Source organism: Phoxinus phoxinus (genome assembly GCF_949152265.1).
Source record: "Phoxinus phoxinus genome assembly, chromosome: 17".
Taxonomy (NCBI): Eukaryota; Metazoa; Chordata; class Actinopteri; order Cypriniformes; family Leuciscidae; genus Phoxinus; species Phoxinus phoxinus.
This window is the reverse complement of record NC_136892.1, coordinates 33,475,825-33,485,451: the sequence shown is the minus strand read 5'-3', so window position 1 is coordinate 33,485,451 and position 9,627 is coordinate 33,475,825. Positions and strand designations below refer to the sequence as shown.

At 42.0% G+C, this 9,627-nt stretch overlaps 1 protein-coding gene across 5 annotated transcripts in view; it reads left to right on the top strand.

Annotated features, from left to right (window-relative positions):
* The window catches only part of znf462 (zinc finger protein 462), a gene marked incomplete at its 3' end in the record, with an annotated part of 56,746 nt that extends 48,208 nt beyond the window's left edge, over window positions 1-8,538 (top strand). For 4 of the 5 annotated variants that reach the window (XM_079585358.1, XM_079585355.1, XM_079585357.1 and 1 more), the window contains exons 7-13: window positions 671-865; window positions 956-1,235; window positions 1,554-1,690; window positions 2,044-2,267; window positions 3,805-3,997; window positions 6,003-6,102; window positions 7,718-8,538. In XM_079585358.1, the coding sequence (XP_079441484.1) occupies window positions 671-865; window positions 956-1,235; window positions 1,554-1,690; window positions 2,044-2,267; window positions 3,805-3,997; window positions 6,003-6,102; window positions 7,718-7,925 (1,337 nt within the window). Of the gene's footprint in view, window positions 1-670; window positions 866-955; window positions 1,236-1,553; window positions 1,691-2,043; window positions 2,268-3,804; window positions 3,998-6,002; window positions 6,107-7,717 lie in introns of those variants that run through there. The other variant, XM_079585359.1, reaches the window with a different exon arrangement.
* Window positions 8,539-9,627: the final 1,089 nt, after the last annotated feature.

The window sequence follows — 9,627 nt, the reverse complement described above, 5'->3', positions numbered from 1 at the left end:
CTCACTCACTCACTCACTCACTCACTCACTATCACTCACACTCACTCACTCACTATCACTCACTCACTCACTATCACTCACTCACAATCACTCACTCACTCACTCACTATCACTCACTCACTCACTATCACTCACTCACTCACACACACACACACTCACTCACTCACTATCACTCACTCACTCACTATCACTCACTCACTCACTATCACTCACTCACTCACTCACTCACTCACTCACTCACTCACTCACTATCACTCACTCACTCACTCACTATCACTCACTCACTATCACTCACTCACTATCACTCACTCACTATCACTCACTCACTCACTCACTCACTATCACTCACTCACTCACTATCACTCACTCACTCACTATCACTCACTCACTCACTCACTCACTCACTCACTCACTCACTATCACTCACTCACTCACTCACTCACTCACTCACTCACTCACTCACTCACTCACTCACTCACTCACTCACTCACTCATTCGAGTTGATGTGTTACACTGATCCTCATGCGGATATTAACCGGGTTTAGTCACACGATCATACAGTTTCCTGTCCATTTAAAATATGCACAATTTTTCTCAGTGGCTTTGTCTCGTAATGATATCGCCGTCGGATGTTGCCAGTGGTGTAAAGCGGTGTGTGTCTCTGTCGCAGGTGAAAACACGTATAAGTGTGTGTCGTGTGTGTTCTCCACCACCACCATCAGCCAGCTGAAGGAGCACTCGCTGCAGGAGCACGGAGAGACACTCACGCTTCCCAAACTCAAAGCCGGAGCCGGCCGGAGCTCCACACGACCCAGCGCCGCCGAACACAGCGACGAAAACACTCCGCTCGACCCAGACTGCGCTGGTAACACACACACACTCACACACACACACACTGTGAAAACCCTGAGCCTGTAAGAGGAGTGCTGTAACCCGGTGTCTGGTCCTGTCTCAGAGCCGCTGGCGTATCTGGAGCCGGCAGACGTTCAGCAGCAGCTCAGTCACTTCCAGCAGGCGTCTCGGGGTTCTCCTCCTCCTCCTCCTCTTCCTCCTCTTCCTCTCGCTCCTCTTCCCGACGCTCCCGCTGCGCCGGCCCGACCCGACTCCATCCTCACCTGCGAGTTCTGCGAGTTCAGCTCCGGCTACATGCAGAGTCTGCGCAGACACTACCGGGACCGGCACGGCGGGAAGAAGCTCTTCAAGTGCAAGGACTGCTCCTTCTTCACCTGCTACAAGTGAGCGCTCGACTGCGCTTTCATCCAGCACCATCTCCTTATTCACTGTTCTTCAACTCTTTCTGAATTTGTTAAATTATTTAAATTTTACGTTAACATTACATGATAACATTTTATTTTAGTAAGTTTTTTATATATTGTATTATATTTTTTTATTTTGTTTTGGTTTTGAAACTATTTAAAATTTACGTTTTCATGATTTCCTTAATAGTTTTCTTCAACTCTTTTTTTATTTATTAAAATTTTTCGTTAAATTACATGATAAAATACTTTTTTTGTGTTTTATTTTGATTGTGTGTGTGTGTGTGTGTGTGTCAGGTCCACGTTCACGCTGCACGTGGAAGGCGGTCACAGCAGTGGGTCGGAGGAGCTTCTGAAAGACCTGCGCTGCCCCTTCTGTCTGTACCACAGCAAACACAAGTCCAGCATGATCGACCACATCGTCCTGCACAGAGGTCAGACTCCTCGTTTATAATCAGCGATCTTTATTATTTCTCTGTTGGTTTTCTTGTGGCTCTCTGTGTTCAGTGGGTCGTTTAACTCATTGGCTCAGTGATGCTCAGATTTCACCTCAGATTTCTTGTCAAATATATTTATATAGTCAATCTCAAAGCTCTTTCCCGGGTTAGATGCGTTTTGTGTGTTTTTCGTGGCTGAAAACCAATGATGCCACTCATTGCGGCTGACAGTGACATCACATGCATAGCCTCGCTTTTTTTCTTTTCTTTAAAAAAATAAATAAATAATAAAACCACATAAAAAAAAGAGGGCGGGACTGATTATGTGTGTGTGTGTGTTTGTGTCTCAGAGGAGCGCGTGGCGCCGCTGGAGGTCTCGCGCTCGAAGCTGTCCCGTCACCTGGAGGGCCTGGTCTTCCGCTGTCATAAGTGCACCTTCACCTGCTCCAGCGAGCAGAGCCTGCAGATGCACATCCAGAAGCACGAGGAGCTGAAGCCGTACCAGTGCCAGCTCTGCTACTACGACAGCAAGCTCCTGCACGAGCTGGAGACACACCTGCGGGAGGAACACAAGGTGCCCGCGCCGCCCGAGTCCATCACTGTGCTGTCGAGCGGTGCTCAGGCTTTTACGGATAAAGTTACGTTTAAAGGGGCAGTAAGCAATTTTGGAGAAATGTTGCAGAAAGTGGATTTGACCGAGCAGCACAAGCAGCAGTAGGGGGCGTGTCCACTCGTGATGGGGGAGGAGAAAGAGTGATCCAATCAGCAGAAGGGCGCGTGTCCACTCGTGATGGGGGAGGAGAAAGAGTGATCCAATCAGCAGAAGGGCGCGTGTCCACTCGTGATGGGGGAGGAGAGAGAGTGATCCAGTCAGCAGTAGGGGGCGTGTCCACTCGTGATGGGGGAGGAGAGAGAGTGATCCAATCAGCAGAAAGGGGCGGGTCCACTCATGATGGGGGAGGAGAGAGAGTGATCCAATAAGCAGTAGGGGGCGTGTCCACTCGTGATGGGGGAGGAGAGAGAGTGATCCAATCAGCAGAAAGGGGCGGGTCCACTCATGATGGGGGAGGAGAGAGAGTGATCCAATAAATTTTTTTAGTGTCTTATTTTGATTGTGTGTGTGCGTGTGTGTGTGTGTGTGTGCGCGCGCGTGTGTGGGGGAGGAGAGAGTGAGCCAATCAGCAGTAGGGGGTGTGTCCACTCATGATGGGGAGGAGAGAGAGTGATCCAATCAGCAGTAGGGGGTGTGTCCACTCATGATGGGGAGGAGAGAGAGTGATCCAATCAGCAGTAGGGGGTGTGTCCACTCATGATGGGGAGGAGAGAGAGTGATCCAATCAGCAGTAGGGGGTGTGTCCACTCATGATGGGGGAGGAGAGAGAGTGAGCCAATCAGCAGTAGGGGGCGCGTCATCATGATGGGGAGGAGAGAGAGTGAGCCAATCAGCAGTAGGGGGCGCGTCATCATGATGGGGAGGAGAGAGAGTGAGCCAATCAGCAGTAGGGGGCGCGTCATCATGATGGGGGAGAAGAGAGTGAGCCAATCAGCAGTAGGGGGTGTGTCCACCCATGATGGGGGAGGAGAGAGTGATCCAATCAGCAGTAGGGGGCGCGTCATCATGATGGGGGAGAAGAGAGTGATCCAATCAGCAGTAGGGGGTGTGTCCACTCATGATGGGGGAGGAGAGAGAGTGATCCAATCAGCAGTAGGGGTTGTGTCCACTCATGATGGGGGAGGAGAGAGAGTGATCCAATCAGCAGTAGGGGGTGTGTCCACTCATGATGGGGGAGGAGAGAGAGTGATCCAATCAGCAGTAGGGGGCGTGTCCACTCATGATGGAAAGAAGTGAGAGTGAGCCAATCAGCAGTAGGGGGCGTGTCCACTCATGATGGGGGAGGAGAGTTTCTAATTTATCTTTTTCTTTAAGGGCAATGTTTACTCGTATGATGGACCTCAGCCATATAATCATGAGCCCGATATGAAACGTTGATTGTGATATGAAGCGTTGATTGTGATATTAAGCGTTGATTGTGATATGAAGTGATGATTTCGTTCTCTTGAACACATGGGATGGAAACGATGCTTTATTCACACACGTTATTGACCCGCAGGTGATCCGCAACTTTGAGCTGGTGGGGCGGGTGAACCTGGACCAGCTGGAGCTGATGAAGGACAAGATGAAGGACGCGAACAGCAGCGAGGAAGAGGAGAGAGAAGAAGAGGAGGCAGACGAAGAGGAGGAGGAGGAGGAGATGATGGATGAGGAAGAGGAGGAGAAGCTTCCGGACGAGACGGAGGACACAGGTAACAGTTCACTCATTCTGGGTAAAGATAATCAACAGGAGGTCAAAATATAACGTTATCGAGCGTAGCGTCACGTTAGTCAAGCTCGCATCAGTAGACATACGTCACTTACTGCGTTGCGCTGATTGGTTCTAGGTCTATCCAATTGAGTGCTGAGGCCTTTTATTTCCTGGTTCGGTTGAAACACGCCCCATAATCACAGCCCAACGGAGCAGTATCAGATTATCACAATGAAAAAAATATTTTGAACATGGCTTTATCCAATACTCTATCTATCCAATATGTTTTTTTAAATATATGCAAATTAGCGCATATTTAATTAGAAATAGTCTAATTTGCATATTTAAACATTAAATTACAGAAAACTTGTAATACATTTGTTTCTCATCTTGATGTAGGTTATCAACTGGGAAAGTTTAATGGTGATATCTGCTAGTTAAAAATCTTACCCTATTCACCTGTAGTGTCTCGCCTTAAAGTTACTATTTACCTTTTTTGCAATTTGAAAGATAATAAAGATATTGTTTGATACATGAGATCTCTCATTGTAGTCCTTGAAACCCAAAAAAGTAGTGCTTAAAGGGATAGTTCACTTTAAAATTAAAATTCTGTCATCATTTACTCCCTCAAGTTGTTTCAAACCTGTATTAATTTATTTCTTCTGCTGAACACAAAGAAAGATATTTTGAAGAATGTCAGTAACCAGACAGTAGTCTGTACCCATTGACTTCCATAGTAGGAAAAAAAAATACTATGGAAGACTACTGTCTGGTTACTGACATTCTTCAAAATATCTTTCTTTGTGTTCAGCAGAAGAAATAAATTAATACAGGTTTGAAACAACTTGAGGGAGTAAATGATGACAGAATTTTAATTTGAAAGTGAACTATCCCTTTAAAGTCTGTACGAACCCTGGGTTAAGAAGAAATATCTTTTGAATGAAATACTGATATATATATATATTACCTGAGCTAAAGCATTACTGTAAATCCTGATGCCGATGTCATGTGTAAAAGCATCTGTCTAACGCATGAATGTAGATGATAATGTCACTGGATTGGTTTGCTGGTTTGCTCAGTGAACGTTGTGATGTAATGTGTTGTGTTGTGTTGTGTTGTGATGTAATGTGTTGTGTTGTGATGTAATGTGTTGTGTTGTGTTGTGATGTAATGTGTTGTGTTGTGATGTAATGTGTTGTGTTGTGTTGTGTTGTGTTGTGTTGTGTTGTGATGTAATGTAATGTGTTGTGTTATAATGTGTTGTGTTGTGTTGTGTTGTGTTGTGTTGTGATGTGTTGTGTTGTGTTGTGTTGTGTTGTGTTGTGTTGTGTTGTGATGTGATGTGATGTAATGTGTTGTGTTGTGTTGTGTTATAATGTGTTGTGTTGTGTTGTGTTGTGTTGTGTTGTGTTGTGTTGTGATGTAATGTGTTGTGTTGTGTTGTGTTGTGTTGTGTTGTGTTGTGATGTGATGTGATGTAATGTGTTGTGTTGTGTTATAATGTGTTGTGTTGTGTTGTGTTGTGTTGTGTTGTGTTGTGTTGTGATGTAATGTAATGTAATGTGTTGTGTTGTGTTGTGTTGTGTTGTGTTGTGATGTAATGTAATGTAATGTGTTGTGTTGTGTTGTGTTGTGTTGTGATGTAATGTAATGTAATGTGTTGTGTTGTGATGTAATGTGTTGTGTTGTGTTGTGTTGTGTTATAATGTGTTGTGATGTGATGTGATGTAATGTAATGTGTTGTGTTGTGTTGTGTTGTGATGTAATGTAATGTGTTGTGTTGTGATGTAATGTGTTGTGTTGTGTTGTGTTGTGTTGTGTTGTGTTATAATGTGTTGTGATGTGATGTGATGTGATGTAATGTAATGTGTTGTGTTGTGTTGTGTTGTGATGTAATGTAATGTGTTGTGTTGTGTTGTGTTGTGATGTAATGTGTTGTGTTGTGTTGTGTTGTGTTGTGTTGTGTTGTGATGTAATGTAATGTGTTGTGTTGTGATGGTGTGCAGGTGCTGCGGAGTCTCCTGTGAAGCGCTACCCGTGTGAGTTCTGCGGACGCACGTTCACGCTGAGCGTTGAGTGGGAACGACACGTCCTTCGGCACGGCATGTGAGTCTCACCGTTCAAATCAGAATCCTGTCAGTAATCACCCGCCGTCATGTCTCTCCGAACCCGCCGCGCTCCTTCATCGCCAAAACACGACTTTCTCTGACTTCTGTTGAACCTCGCTTAACAGCGTTCATACAGAGACGGTGAAATAAATCCATATGAATGAAGCGTTTAATCCGAGCTTTATATGATCAACAGACACGATTGCTTTATATGATGAACAGAACAGACTGAATTTAGGCTTTGATTCGCATATAAATCATAAACAGACGATGTTTCGCATGCGAGAACAAACCTCATTGGTTCTTGAGCTTCTGTTTGACCACATTTAAGTGCATATGGATTTAATTTACAATCTTGGGTGTAGGGTTGGGAATCAAAAATGATTATTTTTTTAATATTAAATTTAATTAAAAAAAAGAAAATGATATCATTAATAACACTAATATTCCTTAATATTATTAATAACGGCAATATTCCTTAATATTATTAATAACACTAATATTCCTTAATATTATTAATAACACCAATATTCCTTAATATTATTAATAACACTAATATTCCTTAATATTATTAATAGCACTAATATTCCTTAATATTATTAATAACGCCAATATTCCTTAATATTATTAATAACACTAATATCCCATAATATTATTAACAACACCAATATTCCTTAATATTATTAATAACACTAATATTCCTTAGTATTATTAATAACGCCAATATTCCTTAATATTATTAATAACACTAATATTCCTTAATATTATTAATAACACCAATATTCCTTAATATTATTAATAACACCAATATTCCTTAATATTATTAATAACACTAATATTCCTTAGTATTATTAATAACGCCAATATTCCTTAATATTATTAATAACACTAATATTCCTTAATATTATTAATAACACTAATATTCCTTAATATTATTAATAGCACTAATATTCCTTAATATTATTAATAACGCCAATATTCCTTAATATTATTAATAACACTAATATCCCATAATATTATTAATAACACCAATATCCCATAATATTATTAATAACACTAATATCCCATAATATTATTAATAACACCAATATTCCTTAATATTATTAATAACACTAATATTCCACAATATTAATAATAACACTAATATCCCATAATATTATTAATAACACTAATATCCCATAATATTATTAATAACACTAATATTTCTTAATATTATTAATAACACTAATCAAACAGAAGACAGAGAAAATGCACTCGTTCTTCACAGAATAACTTTATCACTATATTTGTAATGTATATTTCATTAATAAACTGCAGTGTTATTCTACATTTGATTAGTTTCTGAACCTGATACTGAAAATATTAAAACACTGTTTATATCAATCGTATATTTATTCAGTTTTTTATTAGTTCTTTTTAAATGACTGAGTGTTTACTTGTCTCGGTTACACTTTATTTTAAGGAGTCATTGTTACAGTGTAATTATATATTTAAGTGCTGAGTAATATTAATGTACTTTACTATAGGGTTAGGGTTTAGTTGAGGGTTAGTTGCATATAATTATGCATAATTTACTGTTATTGCTATGGTAACCACACATCTGATGTTTTCAGGACTGTTAACGACAGCAAGAAAGAAGACAGTCCGGTTCCCTCATCAGCTCAGCCTCTGATTGGTCCAGCAGCTGTGATTGACAGGGGGATCGACCAATCCACTGACCCTGTGGACCCTGCAGGGGCGGATCCACCTGACCAATCCGAGAGTCCGATTCAGAACCAGGAAGAGGAGAAGCTGCTGGAGACCGAAAGCACGGACCCGTAGGAGAAGGACACGCGCGGGACGGCGCCGTACGCTTGTCTGTCGGCTCATCTTTTGTTTTGGCTGCTTGGTTTTGGTTTTGGTAAAAAAAGAAAAGAAAAAAAAAGCTAGATTCGGAGTATCGGTAGATGTTTGTTCAGTTGCTGAATCTTACACTGAATTTTACAAAGTGTGACTTGGTCCCTCAGGACAGATGTTGATATATTGGTAACCAATAGTGAATGAAACCGCGGAGTCGATATTCCGATCGAATCCCGAGTCAGATGTTCCACGCTCAAAGCCCTTCTGTCACGCTCCTTTCAATGCACTTTCCCATTCGTTTATGAAAGATAACAGCGTACGATAAGAATCGAATGTCTTCCGCCGCGGTGAACACACACACACACACACACACACACACTGATAGTCTTGAAGACGGTGTGTCGCGCGTCACAGACGAGAAACCACAGGCGTATCCGCACGAAGGGTTTCGGATTCGGTCGGAACGCCGACGCACGGTTTCAGTTTTTTTTACATTTTAGCCTTGTGTTAATCTTCCCGTAGCCGGATTCCTTGAGGAACAGTTGTTTATCTAGATTATCTTGATTTTAGAGTATCAACACTTGCCCCCCCCCCCCCCCCCCCCAAAAAAAAACTTTTTGTGAAGATTTCGAGCTCTTCCCGGCTCACTTCCACTTCACTGTAATGAGGATTCACAGGAGTCGGTGGGACATGTGCCGATCTCAGGGAGACTGTCCTCCCGTAAGGAATGTTCTGGGATCAGGTTTGAGATCGAGTGTTCGATCCGTCACTTCCGGCTCCTGAACTCGGATTGCTCCTTTTAAAAGAGGGATTTCTCCGTAAGGCTGAGATGGAAGTCGCTGCTCGAAAACCCCAAAGCCTTACATGTTAGACACACCACGACAGAAAACTAAACCTCTCCTCGGTACCAAAAGTGTCGCTTCCCAAAGTCCCAAAGCAAGATATGATTGTCTTTCCCGAGCAATGACTGGACATTGCTGAGGGCCGAACCCAGTTGCCTTCTGGGTAATCTGCATGCCGTTTTGCAGCCGTGTATAAACTCCAAGCTAAGTGTTTGAAACTGAACGGGGTCTGTTCCTTTAAGTGTTGTTCTGATATTTAACTTAACGAAAAAAAAGAGAAAAAGAGAGAGAGAAGAAAAATACGAATCAATAGATGCCGTTTGTTTTTAGCTCTCCACTGTTCAAAGCTGTTGTAAATGTTCTGGTTAAGAGAAAAAAACCTTTTGTACCCTTAAAAGCCCTTCATAAGGAGTAGCCCAGCCAGACGCCGTGTAGAACCGCATCAGACATCAGCTTCTCAGACTCTCGTGACACACTGGATATCTGTACATATACATGCTTTAGTTCTCTGCTCCCTTTAACTCTCCGCCATAGTTGCCCTTAGCTCTCCCGCGTCCGCTCTCTGTGAACTCCTGAACTCCTGACGGTGGGTTGTGATGTCGACTAGACTGGTTGTTTACAGTTTTATTCCTTTGATTTCTCTATATTCTGTAAATATTGTAATTCATTGTCTTTTTTTAACTTGGTAATAAAGTTATCAGATAACCTAAAAACACCTTTTCTGAAGTAAACATTATTTATGATCAAACATATCAAGATAATGGGAATGATTTTCCATATTCTTATATTGTTTGAACACATTTACTACAAGCACTGTGAACATGAACATTATATTATGACGT